Raw genomic sequence first — 21,208 nt, 5'->3', positions numbered from 1 at the left:
AAAAGGAAAAGGATTAATTTGTACTCAACAACTTCCACTAGATTGGGACACTTGGCATCCAGCTAGAATTTCAACCCTAGTATTCACTGAAAACTGGCTTAAAGACCTTCCAAGGTGTATCAGCTGATTTATGCATCATCACTTACCCATCCCCCACGAGCAGCTCATATCACTGCTTTGACTTCTCTCGCTTCTTCTCTCCTCTTTTTCATCTTCCTCATCAGAGTCCTCTCCCAACATTGTCTTTTCCAGTTTTGCTTGCTGCTGCTTACGCAGTGCCTTCAGTTGCGTCACAGTTAGTTCCGACTCAGACTCCTGGTCCTCTTCGGGTCCCTATGTCACAAACAGTAACTTTACAAAAGTGTATTTTAAAAGAAAAAAAAAAAAAAGGATTTTCAACACGCAGGCAGATTATGTACAATAACATAAACAACTCATTACAGTGCTTTTCAAAAAATAGAACTATTAGACCATTTTTTATCATTTGGATCCCCAAATATATTAATTTTAATATCCTTTCTAAAGAGGAGGAGGGGGAGAAGCAAGCATTACTGTGTAATCTCAAATATAACTGCATTTTAAAGGTAGAACACAATTTATGTGGGGTTTTTTTTGGCAGTGCCACACGGGAGAATTTCAGAAATGAGCAACCAAAACCTCTGAAGTGCATGTAGGGCACTCCAAGTGCTTTCTAAGTTCCTACTAATAAAAGCTCCCCTTGATCACAAAGAAACATTAGTGCTTTATTTTCCAGATGCATCCTACTGTCAGAGAGACTTTCTTGATACATTGTGCTGACAGAGAAATGCCTTTTGCACTCACTGCACACCAGCAGAAGCTGCCCTGCCTGTTCTCAGGCTGAGCCCTCGGCAGAGCTACCCTGTGCCCAGCACACCAGGGTGGGGACACCCCACAGCCCCACTCCTCACCGCAGAGCCGTCAGCGGATACCCCCCGCTGATTGCTTTTCCCCAGAGAAACAACCACACCAGCACTGGGCAGCTGTCAAAGCTTCCAAACCGCCTCACAACCCAGAGACTTCCACCCTCCCAAGACGCCAGCGAGGTGAGAGGGAGCCGGGTAAATTCCTGAGCTCGATCCGGGGAAGCCTTTACCACACGAGTCACCCCACACACGCTCCAGGGAGCGCGGCGCGGCCGCCCGGGCCCCGACCCACCTGCAGGAGGAAGAGGCGGGAGCTGCCGCCGAAGCGGAGCCCGTGGCCCACCCGCACCCGGCAGTAGGTGCGGGGCGGCACCCGCGCCTTGTTGAGGAAGGTGCCGTGGGTGCTGCCCAGGTCGTACACGTAGAAGCCGGCGGCATCGGGGCCGTCGGGGGAGCAGCCTGCGCCGCGGTACTGCAGCACGGCGTGGTGCCGCGACACCGAGGGGTGCTCCAGGGCCAGGGCGCAGCCGGGCAGCCGCCCCACCAGGAACCAGCTGCCGCCCTCCAGCCGCACCGAGCCCAGCACCACGCCGCCCTTCAGCACCTCCAGCCCGTAGCCGGCGCCGGCCGGCGGGTGGCTGCCCCACGGCGGCTCCTCGTAGCGTGGTGCCGCCGGCGCAGCAGCCGGGCGGACGGGGGGCGGCGGACTGGGCCCCGGTTCGTCGCCCTCCGCGGAGCGGGACGCGGCAGGCAGCGGGCGGCTCGGGCGCTTGAAGCCGGCGGGCTCGGCAGCCGCCTCCGTCTCCATGGCCTCCGCCATCTTCCCGGGTCCGTTTCTAAATAGAGTCCTCCGGGGACGAGCACCGTCGCAGCTGCAGTACCGGGGGTAGGGCGTAGCTCCAGGGGGCCGCGCAGCTCCGGAGAAAGGCGTCGCTGACCTCAGCCGCCGCCCGAGGTAGCGCAAGAGGTGAGGCAGGGAGCGACGTGGCCACAAAAGAAGCGGGAGAGGTTGCGGTGGTCGCTTCACCTCTCTGGGAGCGAAGGAGCTCTGGTGGCGGGGGAGCCGCTTCTGGTGGCGGACCGGGGCCGACTTCCGGCTCGGCGGCCGGGTGCGGAGCGGCGGGGGGCACTGCGGGGTATGGCGGGGGGGGCTTCGCGCAGGGCGGGCGGGCTTGGGCCGCGGTGAGGGGAGGCCGCGGGGCCCGAGGAAGGCGGGCGGGTTGCGGGGCTTTGCGGAGGCGGCGAGCGAGCTGAGTGTGGCCCGCGGAGTTTCTCCACGCAAGTGAGGGAGCGCCGTGGGTCCTGCTCAGCGACGTGCCGGCCTGTCCCAGGTGCAGCAGCACTAACTCCTGTTACAAACAGAAATAATTTCTGTCTCACGGGTGCGTTTCTTTCCTCTTCCCCCCCGCCTCAGGAGAAGCAGCAATGTAATCTGTTAAATGCCAGCGCTGCGTCCTGATGTCATCGTGGAAACTGCGCTGTTCAGCGAGGCGCTGAGCAAGAGCCCTCTTGACATTCATAATTTGTTTTATTCAGAGCGTCATCCCAGCTCCGGTTTCTGTTGCTGCCCAAAGCCTAGCAGTGTTCCCTGCAACACGACTCGTTTGTACCACAGTAGTTGGTAGCCTTCATCTGGGCTCTGACGACAACACGTGACCTGTGTAAAAATGCTCCGATATTGGGGTGAGATACCGGTTTCATCTAACCAGGCCAACCGCAGCTCCTTTGACCTGCTTCAGCGTGAGTTTCGTACGGTGGAAGTCCAAGATCCTCCGTTGCATCAGCCATCTGCAAACAAACCCCGGCCGACCACCATGTTGGACATCCCCTCAGAGCCCTGCAGCCTCACAATTCACACCATTCAGCTCATCCAACACAACAGGCGGCTGCGCAGCCTGATCGCCATGGCTCAGGCTCAAAACCAGCAGCAAGCCGAGGGCATAAAAACTGAAGACAACGAACCCCTGCCATCTTGTCCGGCCTCTCCACCTCTCCCTGATGACCTGCTTCCTCTGGATAGCAAAACCCCCAAAATGCCGTTTCAGCTGAGGCACAGTGACCCAGAGAGTGATTTCTACAGGTGTGTTGGTATTTCTTTGGGTTAGTTCTTGGCTGAAGGAAAGCTGAGTGTTTTTAAATATATATTTAGTTATGTTGATTCCCTTAGGTTGAAGGGTCAAACAGTTGTATGTAAAGTATAAGACAGGCTTCGAAAAGGAAAGACTTAGATTTCTCCTGTGTGGATAACATGCACCTTGTTTAAAATGTGATTTTGTTTCTTGTCTATAAAATGTGGATGTGTAATGCTGATTTCTGTCTTGTTCGTACTATGCTGAATGTTTGTGAATGGTTTTGGTATCTTCAACAGTATTTTGACAAGTTTAGTTACAGGATGTGAAGTCTCTTCTATTTAGGTCACTTACTTGCAACTAAACTTATTTTAACTGAAAATCCAGAAGATGCATGACTAGGTTTTGGCTGTTCAGTTGTAGATTCTGAAAAGATGATTTGATAACATATTTGTAAGACATCAGTGGCCAAGGACCTGTGACATAATAACTATCACATTACACCCTGTCTGTTGATGTTATTCTGGTCAGAGGTAGAGATGAGTATAGGTGAAGGGAATTTTTGTCTCTGATACTGGGCTCCACTCACCAAAGGCTGGAGAAGATGTTAAGGAAGGCTGCATTGCTTCTACCTCCGCAGCCAATCTTTGATTAAACAGTATTGCCACCACCTCCTGTCTCCCCCTCTGACAAACCCCCCGTGGCAGGGCGGTTGAAACTAGATGATCTTCGAGGTCCCTTCCAACCCAAACCATTCTATGATTCTATGAAACACTAAATTCACGAGGAGGTGTTGCATTTCTTGCAGGATCTCATGATACTTTGTAGGTTATGTGCATTTCAATTCAGGGATTAATCCTCACTACTATAGCTTTCTGTTTTTAGATTAAAGACTGTGCACCAATGAACATAATGTGGGAGAGGATAATACATTTTAGTTTTTAAAATCAGGAGAATATGCATTAATAAAATACACTGTATCAGTTAAATGCCACAGAGATCTTTAATGGCCTGAAGTTGTATAAAACGCGTTTTTTTGAAAGATGTTGCTTTTGGGAAGTCTCTCTGAACAGTAGAGTGATTCTTTAGTGCTGTTTGTGGAAGAACACTGTCATCCTTCTTGGAAGAAATAAAGTAATCAGCCTAGAGAAGGGTGAAGGGAAATCCAGTCCTGTGAGGATAAAGTCTGAGCCCGGTGACTCCTGCTCTTTCTGCCCCTGTGGTTTGTAGACCTGAGCAGTGTTCTGCTCTGTCCTCCCTGGTGGCGTCAGCAATAAGTTCAGTTTTCTGTGGCTCTGTCCGTGTTTTCGGGGCTGCTTTGTCTTTTTGTTGTCCCTTGTGAGTTTCTGGGGTCAGAGAAGAGGAATGTTATTTAGCAGTCAGCCACGTGGGGGAGTTTAAGGATTAGGTTGTAAAAACTGGATAGACAATTTTGAAATGAAATGTTTTGTGGCTGATAGAGGATTTATAATGAACTACAGCGTAGACTATAATTTGCTTGCTAAACCAAACACATTTATGCTTTTGCAGGAAGGAAGCTTTGAATTTGTTGTTGCATGTTTGTTCTTAACTGCTCTAAGACATGAATTAAGAATAGCAGCTGCTGTTATAATAGTAAAAATAAAGTTATATGATTTGCCAACGCATGTTCTTGGTATGTAAAACGATTTAAGGAAAACCATTCTTCCTTTTGATAAAACATGGTAGTACTTAATTGTATGCTGCCTTCTGAAGTGCCATTGTCAGAATTAAAGTATTCAACTAAATGCATATTTTAATTCCTTTTTCTTTGGCATAACCTGGGTCTGAGAAGCAGTGTATAAGTATATTTAGATGTAGAAAGAAAGGAAGATAAGAGCTACCAGCCTGAATCAGACCACAAGTTTTTTTATTATAGTCATGTCCTTTTCTATTTCCTTGTTACTGATTTTCATCCTGTGACCCCACACACTTGTCTTTTATTTTGTGATTCCCTAGATTAATTTTGGTTTTCCTCCCCTCTGCCTCACCCCATACCTGTAACACCCATCTCCTCATCCCTTTTGAGATGAGGAAGAGGCAGAACCTAATTTACTGCTATTTTTCAGTTGTTTTGGTCTTTTTAACCCCCCAAAATCTGTACCATGAGGAATTTTAATTGTGATGCTATTCCTCTCCTCCATTTTTCCAGACTGTTTATAAATGTGTTGAAACAAACCTTGATTCTGGTACAGATCCTCGAGGGAAAACTTGGGCTCCACAGTGGACATCTCGTATGTACTTGCTTGTTGGTGGATTTGGAGGACTGTAGTAGGTTTGTAAAGCAGGTTTTCCGTTTACAAAAGCTGTCTGGACTTTCTGAGTGTATCACATTTGCCCATGTGTCCTCTAATTCTGTTCTTATCATTTCTTTGAATTTTCCTGATGCACCAGAATATATCACGCTTCCCTGGCTGCAGTTCTTCACGTCTTTTCTGAAGCTGAAAAAAATGTTTTCATGTTTTCTGTCTTCTGGTCCTCATGGGCCAAGGCAGTTTAAAGCAACAGGTGACTCATCACAGCTATTCAACTATTTCATCCTTGAGTTCCGTTAGTATTCCTGGATGAATTACCATCTGGTCCTGGTGATTTACAACTGTTGATGTTACAGTTCTTGGACTAGACAATAAGGGATTAAAATTTGGTTTTGGTTGGTATAGAAACAGAAGGTAAGCTTAAAGAGTAGTCGATGAAGAATAAGTAAGGAACTGTAGACTTGAAACTGCTGCTAGCTTTTACTTCTTCTCTGTTCAGCCTCCAATTAGCATGGATCCGTCTTCAAAAGAAACCTAACCTACTCATTATGTGCCTCTTCAGATGCTTTTTCTTGTGTGTGCATGGTTGGTTTCTTAACAGATTTCTCTGCCATTCTCTCATTTGTGTTGCTGACCACATCGGATGTATGCTTTGCATTGAAAGATAATCTGTGAACAAAATTGAGAGCTTGCAATGGGAAGACAGTTCATGGCAGAAGGGCTTGTAGTTAAGAAATGTCTGTACAGAAGTAAGGAAGCACATGTTGGTGGGATAGCAGGTTGAATGTTGGGAAGGGTTTGGAGCAGTGGAAATTAGAGCAGGCAGAATGTAGTTTCCCTGCTGCACTAAGCGCTTTGGCTTAACCCCTTAAACTGATCTTCTGGGTTGGGCCACTGGGACCTGATTTATTTTCCAAATGTTATCTTTTACGTCTTGCCATTATCTATTGAGCAGCTTCTTTTTGTACCTGTGCAGCCTTCTGTAGACATAGCAGAGATATTTAGAAAGAGGCTTACACGGGATGAGGTGGAAAGAGGCCCTCTTCCACAAGGAAACAACTTTCTGGTTTGAGTTAGTGTGCTTTGTTCTTTGATGTACTGAGTAGTATAATCTTGTTTTTCCAATGTTCTCCTTTATTTTACTGGTTTGGGGGAAATGGCTGTGAAGCGACCTTGTTGCACCTCATTTGGTAGAAATTCAACTCCACGATGTAATGTTTCATAAAATTGATGTTTTCATAGGAAAAACAATCCCTCCCTCCATCTGCTGCTAGCTTATGCTCACCTAGGAGGGAGCAGAGCTCTTCAATCCGTTACTGCAGTTCAGTGAGCCTTGGCTCTCGATCCTTGCACTGACTTAGCCCAAACACTATCCTTTGAATATAGTTGCACGGGAGATGAACCACGAGATCTCCTTCCTTCTAAGAAAAGCAGCCTTACAGGAGAGGAGCTTGGGTAAATGGATTGTGGTGCCGTTGGGGAACATCTTGTTGACACAGAAGATGGACCTTTTCTGAGTTCTGAAACGTTATTAATCCTGAAAATGAGCCTAATTGGTATAAACAGAAACTTTTTTTTCTGTTGTGAAGTTCTGCATGTTGCAGGTTTGCTGGCAGCAGTGGGAGAAGATTGGGGTTTCGGTCTGATGAGTTCGTGGCTTGGCAGGTAGATTTCTGTCTGGAACGTCGTCTAGTGTTGGTGACCCATATATAAAAATATAGATCCTATTGGAAATACAAAATTGAAGAGCAACAAGTTGGCCAGTATTTTGATAAATTTCGTACTATATCTTCTGTAGAGATGATCACCTCCAAGTCACAGGCCTGATTGCCAGTTTTGTTAATCTCTGATAAAAGAATTTTAGGGATGAAAGAATTTTAGGGATTAAAGTGCTCTTGTTTACTTGCAGCTGTATGAGCCTGGTAATATGTTAAATAGGCTTGGCTTTGAATGGTAGCTGGATGGGGAGCCTTTCAGGAAAGCAGTAAGTGCTGCAGAGGGTGGCATTCTGCATAGTGATAGTATCTGGAAGGGTGCTTCTGTAGGTGCTAGGTGTCTGGATGAGATTGAAGACCAAGGCTCTTTACTTGTGATCATCAGGGAAAATAAGTTCGCTGCTCCTTTTTGGGAAGGCTTGACATCAGATAGCTGCTTTCAACTTGTGTCATGTGTCTGTATGGCTGCTTTTGTTTATGTGCATTCTTATCAGACAGTATCTGAAGGTTAAAGGTGAAGGAAAAAAAAAGATATTTTCTCATTTGTTGTTTTCCATTAACATCTACAACAATATTTCAATTTTTGCTGTGTAATCAGGCTTTTAATCATCTTCTATTGTTTATTGTGGGAAACAGGAAAACAAGAGAAGAAAACATAAGAAAACCAAAACATAATTGACTGACCTTACCAAGAACAAGAGGTGGGGATTTGGATTTGAGTACAGTACCTGAAATTTCTTTTCTCTCTTTAATTGATTTTTAATTTAGATTTTGAGTTGATTATACCCCTTTCAGCATAGTGACCTAACTGCATTTTAATGCTGGCAATTAGTTTCTTTTCCTCTAGGAGTTTAAAAGAGATGTAGCATTCTCTGCTACTTCTGAGCAGTGGTATGCATTGCTAAGTGTTTCTTGTGCTCTACAAATGGCTGAATATCCTGCTTGGGCTTGCCAAATTCTGTGTCTAGTTTAAGTTTGTCCATAGTGTTTTGATTGAATGGCAGAGTGTCAATAATGGCTCTTTGTCTCTGTATTAATAGTAGTCTGGTGTTCATTGTTTCTCAGCTGATGGCTGCTGGACAGCTAGGGATGTCCTTTATATGTGCTTAAAAAAAAAAAAGAGATTCTTTTTTATAGGCATAAATTTTGATGGTTGTTTTCTGATTTTTTTTATTTTTTTTTTAATGTTGTGACCTTCTGGTCCCAGTGTTGTATGAGACATATGGCTGTTTGTGAACTTCAGAAATCTGTTGCTGGGAGGTGGAGGGAGGAGTGAGGGAGATTTAAAAAAAAAAAAAACCAGTATGGGTGACACTTGGTTTATAAGGGAACTGATGATCTTTTAATTCATCTTGTCAGAGCGCCTGCTGTCTTCTTTACAAAGTAGTTACATAATTGAGTAGGAATTGGGATGTGAGTCATTTTCCAGCAATTAATAACTGGGATGAATCCATGACCTGAGATCCACATGCTGTTCTTAATATCCACTTAGAAATATCATCATCTGTAGCTCTTAATACAGTGTGATCCCCTCCTTTATTTGAATAATCAGAAAGTGCTGAGCTGGTGTTCTTGAAAATGAACGATTTTGGTCCTGATAGCTCTAAGTTTAACCTTTCATTTTCCCTCCCCTGAATTGTTACCTTTTTTACTGCTGTGTTTCAGTGGTTTTCTATGGGTCAGTTCTGAGGATCAGAGGGAGCTGAGGCTCTGTGACCCAGCATCTCACCCGGACTGAAGGGTACCTAATGTACTCATCAGAGAAATAAGAGTAGCGAGGATTTTATCAAGGCATTAATGCTGTCTGTGTACTGTTTAATCGGGTCTTGTTACTGGAAAGAGTGTGTGGTGATACATGTGTAATGTGGGGTGAGAGCAAGGTGAATCTCAGGGTGGGCTGTGGAAGATGTTGGGAGAAATTGATCAGAAACAAATGAAGGGTGAAATTGTTAGTTTAATTCTGCTCTTGGTGCTGAATGAAGTGTAAAAAAGTATATAAGTACCAGAAAGGAAATTTGATTTTTTCACATCAGCATTTGAAGACTGTGTTACTGATATGGGCAAATACACCACATCCATTTAATTCTGAGTTGAGAAATCTGGTAGAAATATGTTTACCTTTCAGAGGCCTTGCCTTATCTCATCTTCTTTTTTTCCTATGTGGAATTTCTATTTGTTAACTCACCTTGATGAAAAATCGGTTGCCTGATGGTAAATGAATATTTGAGGTGCTCATGTCAGTTCTTCTCCATCTCCCGCATCCTGCGTGGTCAGTCCTTCCTACTGAGCAACACCAAGAAGAGGGGTCTCAAACCCAAGGCTGGGGAGCGCAGCTTTATGGTAGAACCTCTCCAGGCCTCCTCCCAGGGCCTGCTGTTCACTTCTTCAGTTGCATACAGGAATAATTATTTCAGTGTTGTGCTTAGTGGCTACTGAAATTGAGGGCAGGGAAATGATCTTTTTGGTTCCCTTTATGGACTGTATATGTATCCTGTTTCTTGCTTTTTATGTGTGTCTTTTGCATTATAAATTCAGATCTTGTCTATCCCAAAAGCCTTTGTATCTATTAGGCCTGTGACATCAGAGATAATAAGGAATAGAAATGTAATTAACTGAGAGGGGAAATGATTTGCATTCATGTTATTTAAAATGCCTTTTTTTGTTTGTGTCAAGGACCTATTTAATTCACATCTCCAGGAGAAAAGCTCTTGGGTGGGAAGGGAGTTGCTTTAAGGGTTCAGAAGATTTGCATCCCACATTCATGCATCACCCAAAGAATCTTCCGGTATTAGAAGGGAAAATGAGAATTTGCAGTGATGATTTGGAGGGAGGGGAAGACGGGAAAGCAGATAAACCCCCTTACTAGGTAGTATTCATATGTAATGAAGAAGCTGTGGAGAAGAACCCCAAACAGTCTGCTTTTGCTTTGTACATCACATTACTATTGACAATATCTCTTCAACTGATAAATTCCTTTTGGTTTTTGGACGTGTGCTATTTTTGTCTTTTCTGGTTTTTAGAGGCAGAGGGGAGCCAGTGACTGAGCTGAGTTGGTCCTCCTGCCGGCAGCTTCTCTACCAGTCAATGGCCACCATCCTGGCTCACACAGGCTTTGAGTGTGCCAATGAGAGTGTCCTGGAGACCCTGACAGACATTGCCCACGAGTACTGCTTGAAGTTCACCAAACTGCTGCGCTTTGCTGTGGATCGAGAAGCTCGACTTGGGCACACCCCTTTCCCTGATGTCATGGAGCAGGTCTTCCATGAAGTGGGCATTGGCAGTGTGCTCTCGCTGCAGAAGTTCTGGCAACACCGCATTAAGGATTATCACAGCTACATGCTTCAGGTGAGAAGAGCAGTAGGGACCTGATGGCACCAATAAATGCACCCCCAGTACAATTGCTTATTCCTGTAGCAAGTCCTGGGTCTTACTGAAGTAAACTCAGATTAGAAAACCTCTTGGGTATGGAGGGGAGTTGTCAAGGAAAAGAGAAACAGGATTTTTTTTGGCTGGAAGACAGACCCCCTTATTTGTGTCCCTGCTGAGGCTGAGAATGCTCTGCTGATGGTTTGTCTGGGTTTAAGAGGATGCCCCAGCTTTTGAGTGGCCCAGCCAAAAATATCAAGTAGAGGTAAAATCAGTACTGACTGATTAACTGAATTTTCTGCTTTAATGGGATATTTGGCTGCTTACCATTTCAGAAAATAAGTAAGCAGATGAACAAAAATTACTTGGCTGTATTGGCTTAAGCAAGGAGTGACTTAAACTGTAAGACTATGGGGTAGTATTGTGCTAATCTGAGTTGTCACACAGGTGCTACCTTCCACTCTAGAGGGGACTGTGCTTCTGTGGAGAAAGAAGAGGAATTGTTAAATTCCTTGGAATAAGAGGTGCCATATCAATGTAGGATGTAAGAATAAGGGTATGGTTTCTCTTGGTCCTGGTATTCTGTGAAATTAAACAAATGCATTTTATTTGAATGATATAAGACTGTCTGCCTGTTGTGGATTTACAGAAATGCAAAGATTTGAAGTGGGAATTTTACTCCTCATCAAAAAACAAGATTTGAATCAAGTAGGTAGCCTGTGACCAAAGGCAAACCCTGCCATCCCTTCCTCCTTGTCACATTATCTGAGTGCCAGTTCACTCATCTTGGAGCATCTACCTTGTCCTCCTTTTCCCTGGGTTGGCACCTTGTGCCTTGCAGAGGCAGTATAAATCAGAGACACCTGTACGTGCATGTAGCATGTAAATTGTGATGGAGTCTGAGGTTTTTGCATAAAAATAACATCATCAAGATCTGTCTTCATTAAAAACGTTTTTGTTCAAAAAAATAGGTTCATTTTTGTTTAAATGCTTTTATTCAGATATCACCTTTTGGAATTTGCATTTTCTGCATCATTCTGCTGGTGCAGTTCACTGTCATCCTGCAGCGGGTCATTGTCTTATTTGTTCTGTTCTTCATGCAGGGCTGAGGTCCACAGTAGCCTCTGTATTTGGAAGTATATCTAAAAGGTGGAAACAGGCTTTGCTATTCTTTTTCCTTCTTGCTTCTGCTGTTAAAAAACCTTGGGCTTTTCCTGAGCACAGTTCACTGACTGTTGGGATTCAGTGGTATAAACAAGCATTTGTTAGAAGCAGATGAAATCTGAAATTTTTAATTTAATTGCTTACAGTTAAGTTTCTAGAAGTACAAGGTAGTTCTAAATCTCATTTCTGTATTTGTTTCACTTCTCTGACTGGAGAAAACTTCTGTGGTTTTTGCTGTGAATCTGACAGAAGGTACCCAGGCTTTGCCCAATGGTGACGTCAGAGCTGATGAATATCTGAGCTGCTTGTTTTTTAATGATGGAGTAAATTTGTTACTGGCAAATAGGGGATAGTCTTATAGGTAAAACCAAAAAGTAAGACTGAGACACTTTGCTTTTGTTTCATGCTCTGTTTAAATTTTGGGGCCTCATCTGTGAAATAAAGGTGCTCATATTTATCAAGCAGACATGTCAATGGATTGAAACTCTTATTAAAAAGTCCTTTGTTACAAGACAGAAGGTGTTCTTAAAGGGGAAAAATATCTTTCCTGTGTAGCTGATAACCTGTTTACTTGTTCGTTCAGGTCAGATGTTAATAATATTCTAGGAACAGAACACACTGCAATGTAATTGCCATTAGAGTCTCTGAAGTCATTCTGACCTTTCTGGCCTCTTTTTCACCCCCACTGATCTTTGACAGGTTAGCAAGCAGCTCTCTGAAGAGTACGAGAAGATTGTCAACCCCGAAAAGGCAGCAGAAGACACAAAGCCTGTGAAGATTAAGGAGGAACCTGTTAGTGATATTACTTTCCCCATAAGTGAGGAGCTGGAAGGAGATCTGGCTTCTGGTGACCAGTCTTTGCCTGTTGGAGTCCTTGGAGCTCAAAGCGAGCGCTTCTCTGCCAACTTGGAAGTAGAAGCTTCTCCGCAGACTTCAGGTAGGGGTTTCTTGCTACTGCTGGAAACAGTCTATCAGCTGTTTCGTGTGATCTCATTTCCATTTTTAATAGCAGATCCCAATGTGAGGAAGGAGACGGAGACAAAATTTTTAGGTTTTAATAAAAAGATTTGGATGGAGAGAAACCTTTGCTTGCTTTCTGAATGAAAAAACAAAGAATCAAAGATATCAATGACAAGGATTTGTTAAGTATTTACTCCATTCATGGACCCCTTAGAACACAAAATGCTTTATGTGGTCTTTATTTTTAGGGAATTGTTTACGTTATTGGCTTTGTTATTGGTGTGAGGTAGATTGTTTTTCAACAGTGATGGCCTGAGGGCTTTATTGTTGTTTTGTGAACTAGAGTATTTGCTGCAGTTGTGAGTACTGGGGTTTTTTTCCTGTGTGATGTAACAAAGACAAAAATAACTTTTGGGTTTATATATATGTATACATTTTAATTTAAAAGAGACTAGAGTTTTATCCTTATTTCTAGTAAGGAGTGTACCAGATTTTTTTTCTTCCTTTGGTAGTTTTGGATTCTTGTCCAGAGATTCATGTTACTGAAAAGTTGAAGGCCATGTTCCTGGAGTAAATTCAAGACCCTATATAGTTTAGGCACTGAATGAGTTATGGAAATAATGATATTTGATGCAGTCCTCCATATTCAGATGTTACCCTGGTACTGACAGTCATTGTTTTATGAAACCTTATCAGCAACTTATGTGAAATGAGCTTGTGGGAGTCTCTCCTATTCTAACATCTCTACCCCAAAGCCTGCTGTAGTTAGTTGAGGCCGTGTAAAGTGAAATGGTGAGTGAAGTAGTGGATTATAAGAGTGCACTGTTCTCCTCAAAGTGTCATCCCTTGATGTTGGCATTGAAGCACACTGGTGGCCAGCGTGGGAGAGTCTGCTGCCTTTTCTATATCTATATACAAGTTTTATTCTGTGCACTGTTCAGTAGTGCTAAATTTTCTGTAAACTGACGAAGACATTCTTCTCTCAAAGCCAGTTTTGGTTGTTGTATAGAACCTTCTGAACTCTGGAAATCCCTGCAATAATAACTATTTCACTTTAGAAAATGGTTAAAAAATAATAAAGCCTGTCCTCCTATTAACCTGAAACTAAGTAGCATATATGGTGAGGTTTGAGTATACCTCTGAGTCCATTAGTTTGTTGTTTGGTTTGGTTTTTGGGTTTTTTTTATTAACTAGCACATTCTGCTGAGTTTTAAGCACAAATCCATCTAATGTTTTTCTGGAAGCTCGTATTGTTTTCCGTAGTATCTCTGAAATGTGAAGTGCTTACATTTTTGTGGGAGAGGGAGCAGCAGACTCCTCTGGCTCGTATGGGGTTCCAAGTGATTCATCTGGAAAGCTTTCTATTAGCATCTACCACTTGAGACCCAGAGGTTAGCATGCTAGCTGTATTTTAAATGCTTCTTGCCTCTCTGATACCAAATTGATGTTTTCTAATTAAGAATACAAGTGCTCTGTTCCTCCCTGAAAATCCCTCTTCACTTCACAAGGGCCTTTGGAAATCTCATCACTGTGAGAAGTCCCAGTCTAGAGCTGGGCAGGCTGGAGAGCATAATATCATAAGGAGTGAGAAAAAGCTGCTGCAATTAGGACGCCACCATCTTGAAAACACAAGTGTGAGGCCCATAGAGATGGCAGCAAGGCTTCCATGTCTGAGGGCAAAACTCTTGTTACAGCCTTCCGTGTTCTGCTTGTGTTTCTGCTTATGCCTGACATTGCGGTTGTGGGCTCGCTGCTTCAATTCATTGCAGTTGGGGAAATGGAAGCAAAATTGGGGACCTTGTTCCTCCACCCAGCAGGATAACATGAGGATTAGCTCATTTGTAAAGTACTTTGAAGTTAAAGTGCTTTGAAGATGAAACATCCTGTGTGGATGCTTAAGTACTTTTAGTCATTAGTGACACTCTCAATGACAGGTGATAGAGCTGAAAGGAATAAGGCTGAGCAATGAAGAGCAATTGATGAAAGAAAGACACAGTAAGTTTAGTGAGCATCTTTGATTATTGTTTAGACTGGAGCTGCAACTCTGTGGAACTGATAGCGTTTTAATGATGTGCCCATTGTTGTTGAGAGGAACACATTTACTTATAATTAACATAAGAACGACTTTTCATTAAGGTAACTGGACACCAGCAAGCACTTTGATTCTGGCTTGCTGTCTAACTGCTGAGCTAATGTAGGCTGTGTTACCACAAAGGTCCCCTAAACCCTGGTTTGGGCTAAGCTATTCTGGAAAAGATTCCTGATTCCTTCATAAGGGAGAATTCACAGTACAAACGTATGGTGGAAGATTTGTTCTCTGTGTAATTCCTAGTAATAAGGGACTATTGTTAGTAGTATATTGATAATGGGGAATAGTAGTAGGTTTGGCTCAGTACAAGAGGATTGGTTGTGCTTTCAAACTGTAGCCAAGCACTTTGAGACACAAAGTTTGGAAAACCTACTAAAACTAGTTTCCTAGGTTTTTTTATTTTCCATATGAATTTTAACCCGACACAAGAGGGACCAGATTTAAAAGTGAGAAGATTTCAGGCTTTCTTCAGTTTTGGGCTGTTACGCGCAGCTCAGCAAGGGGCCCAATTAGTGTATTTTTAATAGGATTTTTGTCTCTCTTAAAACTGTAAGTAAGCGGAAATAATGCAATCTGTAATTACTGCTCTTGGGGAGAAAAACATTTGTTTTTATCAAGAAATATGGTTTTGTAATGTTGTACAGAAGATCCTCAATCTTGTCAGATTGCACACTAGTCCAAAAGTTTATTTAAAAAAAAAAAAAGAAAGGGGGCACTATTTCCCAGCAGGGTGTCTACGAGGTTGAGCCAAGAGTGGTTTCTTTCCATTCTGCTGAAGGATGGGATGACACCTGGAGCTGTTGAGTACAAGGAGGCAGGCAGCTGGATGGCTGACTGCAGCTCTGATGTCCCTGCATTTCAGTGCTGGAAGTGGTATTTGAGTCTATTCATCTACCTAGTGCTCTGCCCGCTCACTTCACCTCTCCTGCAGAACTACCAGAAGTCCAGTATGTCTGACAGCTCAAGGGAGGTTGCTGACGTTGCAAGGACCTCATCGTCATGAATGACTTCTGGACTGCCTCTAAGTCCTGCTTATGTAGGGTCTAATCCATGTGCTGTTGGTGTACTCATGCCAACTGAGACACTCCTGGAGAGTAATGTGGACTATTTAAGTTGTTGTTTCTCATGGAGAAAACCACATGGAGAATTGCTGTGAAAGGATAGCATCGTATGTTTTGGAATGGCAATTACTGGCCATTTAAAAAAACCCCAAACTAACAGATTTTTTTTTTATTGTTTCACACTGGTTGGTGTGTTTTGTTGTGTTTTTTTTCCCCCTGCCTAGTTCACCTGTAGCTTTGCTTTAGCTCCTTCTTTACCAGTGCTGCTGTCCCTTGCATCTGCATGCCATTTGTAATTTGTCTTTTTACTCTGTTACTACTGTGTGCTTTTTTCTTTCTCTAGGGGCTGAGGTGAATGCATCCCCACTCTGGAACTTGGCACAGGTAAAAATGGAGCCACAGGAAAATGAGGAGACCAATGTACATGGCCATGGGGTCCTAGGCAGTGATGTCTTTGAGGAACCAATGTCAGGCATGAGTGAAGCTGGGATGCCACAGAGCCCCAATGGCTCTGAGAGCAGCTACGGTTCTCATTCTGCTGACAGTCTGATGGGATCCTCACCTGTCTTCAACCAGCGTTGCAAGAAAAAGATGAAGAAGATGTGAAAAGAAATAGTGTTTTTATTTAATCCTGATGGTATGTAATAGACTGGAAAGAAACTAAGAGAGTACTATGGTGGCTACGATTCATAAACAGGGCTGGCCCTGGTGTATGAGGGAACTTGCATAAAATTATTATGAGACATTTGATGTGTAGTGCACTTCAGCTCCCTGGTTTGCTGGGTTCTGTACTCCAGCCTGACTCATGAGATTGAAGATCACCCTATACATTTGATGGTGTCATGGCTTACTTTGGCAGATTAATGAGGAAGTTACCAGTGGAAAGTAGTTGTGAAGCGATTTGCTAAGCCATGGAATCATTGAATAACTTGGGTTGAAGGGACGTCTTGAAATTTCTGGTCTCTAGTCCAGCCTCCTGCTTGAAGCACAGCCAATTAGATCAAGTTGCTCAGAGCCTTGTCCAGTTGAGTTTTGAATATCTCCAAGGACGGTGATGCCAAATCTTTTTGGATGTTTTCCCATATTTGACTACCATCACAGTAAGAAAAAATATATTCTTGCATCCAGTTGGAATTTCCTGTGTTCTAACTTGCATTCATTGCCTCTTGCTTCTGTTCTGTCATTGTTAATTTCTGAGAAGAGTTTGACTCTGTCTTCTCTAACCCACCCATTAAGTGGTTGCATACAATCAGATGTCACTTAGCCTTTTCTCAAGTCTGAAGAAACCAAGCTCCCTGAGCCTCTCCTTGTATGTCCTGTGCTCCAGCCCCTAACCAGCTTTGTGGCCTCCCACTGAAATTGCTGCAGTACCCTCCTTGTACTGGAGAGCACAAAAGTGGATTCAGTCCTCCAGATATGGTTTCACAAGTGTTGAGTAGAGAGAAATAATAATTTTCCTTCACGGTACTGGCTACATTCTTGCTAACTTTTGTGGACAACAAGAGAGTCTTAGGTCAGGCTATTTCACTGATTGGGGAGCCGTTGCTGCTGATAATGACCTCGCAAAGATGCTGCAGAGTGGCCTCACAGTGCCGACAGCCAGCTCCTTCAGTGCCTTCAGATGCATCCTGTCTGGTTCATGGGTGTAGGTATGTCCATTTGGCTGAAGTTCTTGCTAATTTGGTCTTCCTCTACTGTAGGTAACTCTTTGCTAGTAGACCCAGGGACCTGGCAGGCCTGAAGGTAGACCTTACCAGTGAAAACAGGCAAAAAAGGTGTTGAATACATCAGCCCCAAAGTACAAAACGCATGCTTTGTCATCAGGTTGCCTGCATCGTTGAAGGGTAAACCCATGTTTTCTTTAACCTTTCTTTTGCTTCCAGTGTACTTAAAAAAGCACTTTACATTTCGTACCAGTTTCAACTCCGGCTGAGCTTTGGCTTTCCTAACAGTGCCTGCATGCTTGGGCTGTGTCTCGATATCCCTGCTGGCCAGCCCATCCTCACTTCCACCTCTGTGTACTTTTTTCCTGTGTGTCTGAGCTGAGTCAGGAGTTCCTTGATCAGCTGTGCTGGCCTTCTGTCATGCCTGCTTTACTTTCTGCTTGTCAGAAAGGACTGTTCTTCTACTTTGAGAAAGCTGTGTTTGAAGATAAGGCAGCACTCCTGGGCCCCTTTGGGATGCTAGGGCAGTCCCTTGTGAGACCCTGCCAAGACATTCCTTGAATAAAGCAAAATATATTATCCTAAAAGTCCAGAACTCTGTTTGTCTTGTACACGTTTCTCAGGATTTAAAATGCCACAATTCCATGCCTGCTGCAGACAAGACATTCACATTCTCCACCAATTCTTTCTTGTTAGTGACAAGTCCAGCAGAGCTGCTTCTGTAGTTGATTTCTTGATCATCCGGTCAGGGAAGTTGATGTGAGATTCTGGAGAGAAGGACGGAGCTTTTACTGTTGGTGTGAGCCAGTACTGGCAATGCAAATTTTTCCTATGCTCTCATTGGATTGAGTGCAGCAGGCTGGCTGAGGTTCTCTATTCAAAGTTGTTATCTTGACAACTTAGTCTGAAACAGAATCTATTTTGCTGCTTGCTTTTATGGCTCAGCTGACTGATGGCTTTTTTTTTTTTTTTTTGTTCTGCACAATCCTCAGTTGATCAATGCAGTCTTTAACTTGATTCAGTCAGTATTTCTCTCAAAAAAACCTAGAATAAGCATGAATCAAGAATGAACAGCCACTTAAACTGGCTTTATACCTGTAACCCATTGGGATGTTTGAGGGAGATTTACCAGTCCTCCCATTTGTCCTTACAATTGCAAGTTTATCTTTTGAAAGAATGAGCTCCAGGCATAGTATTTTTGTTGCTGTATAACATGCCTAGCCTTAATTCATTTTTCCTAACTGTATTTCTTTTCCACTTTATAGAAGTGGAAGCCAAACATAAAATTCCTCAATGTCTAATAGGAATGTGTGACCGCAGGCTTTTATGGACATTGGAGTTAAAATTGTCCATCACAGTTTTAAAGGTTTCTCCTGGGGGGGTAAATTCTAGCTATTTGAAGCCTAGTCAGTAGTAGAGCAGTGGACCAGTGTATCAGGAAATCTTTATTTTGATTCCATCTGAGTCACCATTAGGCATGCTGCAATGTCCCTGTTTTCTCAGCTGTAAAAAAGAGAATAGTAGTGCTTGCCTCTTAGAAGTGTGTTTGAGATTTAGTTACAATTCAGAAAAGGCACTGTGATCCTTCAGAGAGTTTTGTGAGAGTTGTGAGCTTTTCTTCCATTTGGGTAGGGCTGTTGCTGGCTGGGGAATGCTTAGATGGACACCAAAAGGTTACTGACCTATATGATACTGGTTTTAAGCAAAAGTGCGTATCATGAAAAAATAAAGCAGTTGTGCTGTTCAACTTCACAGGTACAAGGAAGACATTTGGGGTGGTATCTTCTCACTCAGCTTTAGATGTGTACAGCTAAATTTGTTCCTCTGGGCCCCATTTGCAGCTGAAGAGAAATAGTGCTTCTCAGGTCACCATTCTGGCCTTGAAGTAGAAGTATAAAGCCGGTCAGATGAATGGCATTTTTAGAAATGTCTATTTTTCCTTTCTGTGCTCATAAAGTGAGTTCAACTTGACTACCTCAGCTGAAGATACCCACACCATCAATGTCTGAGTTAAGTGACCTGACTTCAGCCCTTCCTGTCTGGGAATCAGAGGAGACGTCCTCCTGCTGGGCCAGTCCTTTTTCTCCTCTACACATTTTGTAGAGCTTGCCATTAAAATGGTAGTACTGGGCTAAAAGCAGACTGCCCATCTTACCTAAACCAGCAGATCCAGTATTCTGCACAACACACAGAATGTGGTAGGCTAGGGCCTCAAGACTCAGCTCGATTTGGCCCTTGTGTCTTTGACGCTTTGTGAGAACACCTGACGCCTGCCATTGGGCCTTTCTCTGTAGATGCTTTGCCAATCTGTTGTAGTGAAGTATTCTTGAGGCTGGGGCACTTAAGCCCCTTGCACTGTTTTCAGGAGCTGGAGGACAGAGTGACTGCCACCAGCAACGCTTGCTCATTTGCAAGATTTCAAATGGGCTAAAAATGAAAATCTGCTGTTCTCCAGGGCTTAGCTTAAACCTCCTAAGCAGCAGTCTTAAGTGCTTTCTTTATATTGCTCATGTACAGGTGTTCTGTATTACTTTTAATTGTGTTTTTGTATTTCACATCCCTTTTCCACACCCATTTCACCCTGTAACACACACTCTGCAACAAGCCAAGCCCGAGTGCTTCATGTGTATTTAAATACAGTGGAAATTCACCCTCCATTGATTCAGCTGTGTCATTGCAGCGTAAGAGAGAGGTGTTACTGGTTCTCTTTAGGCTGCATGTTTATGCAGAGATGAGAAATGCATCAGCATCGCTTGTACATTTAAAAATGATGGCAGAGTAAAATCTGTATCTCCCATTCCCCCATTATGCTAAGTGTTGCTTCTGACATTTGTGTGCTTGATGTTTCCTTTTATGCCTGTGGAAGCTTTACCTTCTGAGTGAGCCCTTCCCCTCTGAATGTTTACTGTCCTTAGATCTACAGTGGTGCTCGTCATGCATGAAATTGTGAGCTAGATTTGAAATTTCACTAAGTCAGATACAGACAATATGCTTTTTTGATGAATCAAGTAAGATTTTGCTAGGTGTTAATGCAGCCTTGGGCAACTAGCGAGGAATTCATTGACCATGTAATCCCCAAATTTCAAGCCACAGTTAGATTATGCAGTGGGTTGGAATGAAGCTCAACTCTCGCAGTTGTCATTTTTTTGTTGGTTGCTGGTAAAGTGCTCTGCCAACCCACCCGCTTCAGGAGTCTGCAGTTTTGTTGGTTCTTTCATGTTTCTCCCTTCTTTTCCCAAAGGTGTGTGGATGGCAAACTGCAATATTGAGTATTGACCATGTCCATATCCAGTAGCATCGATGTCTTTAGTGATTTATTTTGCCATGATTGAAATTGGTGGGAACTTTGATATCAATTTGGAGAGCAAGATCTGTGAATTACTTGGCTTTTGAAGTGTTTTGCATGGGAATCATACAGGATTGTAGTTGAGAGAGTGCTGTGTATCATATTCCTTTTTACCTCCAGCAATACCTTTTTATTCCTTTTGAAGAATTTTGCCTGATATCCAGCAAAGTTCACTGTATAAATGACAGTGTAACGACTTCAGTATACAGCTGTATGTCAGACTGTGCTGCCTAGTGATTTAATTCCAAGACCATCCATACTAATTTGAATATGCATAATACTGTGCAGAAACAGAGATGTTGCCTGCATAGAAATTTATGATTTAAAAAGAAAACAGGAAAATAAGATTAAGTAGGGTAGGTGAGGCCAATCTGATTATCTGCTTAATTCTGAGACTAATGCACATGTTATGTGTGAAGGATGTTTTACTTAAAATGGCTTTGTACATGCATGTGAATGTAATATGTAACTTTGCTTGTGTTTATATGGAACAAAACTGCTTGGAAATATTTCAGGGTTCTTTTTTTTCCTTGTTCTCCCGGAGAGAGTTTCTTTGTAATTTCTAATAAAAAAGATTAAAAAAATTACTCAGAAATAAAAATCCTACAGGTGTCGTG

General features: G+C 43.1%; 2 protein-coding genes across 5 annotated transcripts in view; one reads left to right on the top strand and one right to left on the bottom strand.

Moving 5' to 3' along the window:
* Positions 1-1,783, bottom strand: part of SLC4A1AP (solute carrier family 4 member 1 adaptor protein) — a 17,427-nt gene extending 15,644 nt beyond the window's left edge. Inside the window, exons 1-2 of the mRNA XM_075749032.1 lie at positions 1,177-1,783; positions 147-333 (exon numbers count right to left, since the gene is read on the bottom strand). Coding sequence (XP_075605147.1) covers positions 147-333; positions 1,177-1,704 — 715 coding nt within the window. The 5' untranslated portion in view covers positions 1,705-1,783. The remainder of the gene's footprint in view (positions 1-146; positions 334-1,176) is intronic.
* SUPT7L (SPT7 like, STAGA complex subunit gamma) lies at positions 1,747-21,208 on the top strand. Of its 4 annotated transcripts, none has more exons than XM_075749033.1 (5): positions 1,747-1,851; positions 2,299-2,964; positions 9,962-10,286; positions 12,171-12,408; positions 15,925-21,208. In XM_075749033.1, exons 2-5 carry the CDS (start codon positions 2,552-2,554, stop codon positions 16,185-16,187), a joined length of 1,239 nt encoding a protein of 412 aa, XP_075605148.1. In that variant the 5' UTR covers positions 1,747-1,851; positions 2,299-2,551; the 3' UTR covers positions 16,188-21,208. The 4 variants fall into 4 exon arrangements, with proteins under 4 accessions (XP_075605148.1, XP_075605150.1, XP_075605149.1 ...); XM_075749035.1 differs by lacking the exon at positions 1,747-1,851 and adding an exon at positions 2,117-2,215 and having other exon boundaries at positions 2,421-2,964; XM_075749034.1 differs by lacking the exon at positions 1,747-1,851 and adding an exon at positions 2,133-2,215.

The sequence above is a fragment of the Balearica regulorum genome, chromosome 3 (genome assembly GCF_011004875.1).
Source record: "Balearica regulorum gibbericeps isolate bBalReg1 chromosome 3, bBalReg1.pri, whole genome shotgun sequence".
NCBI classification, from domain to species: domain Eukaryota; kingdom Metazoa; phylum Chordata; class Aves; order Gruiformes; family Gruidae; genus Balearica; species Balearica regulorum.
Note: the sequence above shows the minus strand (reverse complement) of the source record. Positions and strands in the feature narration are given on the sequence as shown.

Coding starts and splice junctions, on each gene's coding strand:
- SUPT7L (XM_075749033.1), top strand. CDS start 2,552: ATGCTCCGATATTGGGGTGAGATACCGGTTTCATCTAACCAGGCCAAC. Junction 10,287..12,170: donor ATCACAGCTACATGCTTCAG/GTGAGAAGAGCA, acceptor GATCTTTGACAG/GTTAGCAAGCAGCTCTCTGA. Junction 12,409..15,924: donor AGCTTCTCCGCAGACTTCAG/GTAGGGGTTTCT, acceptor TTCTTTCTCTAG/GGGCTGAGGTGAATGCATCC.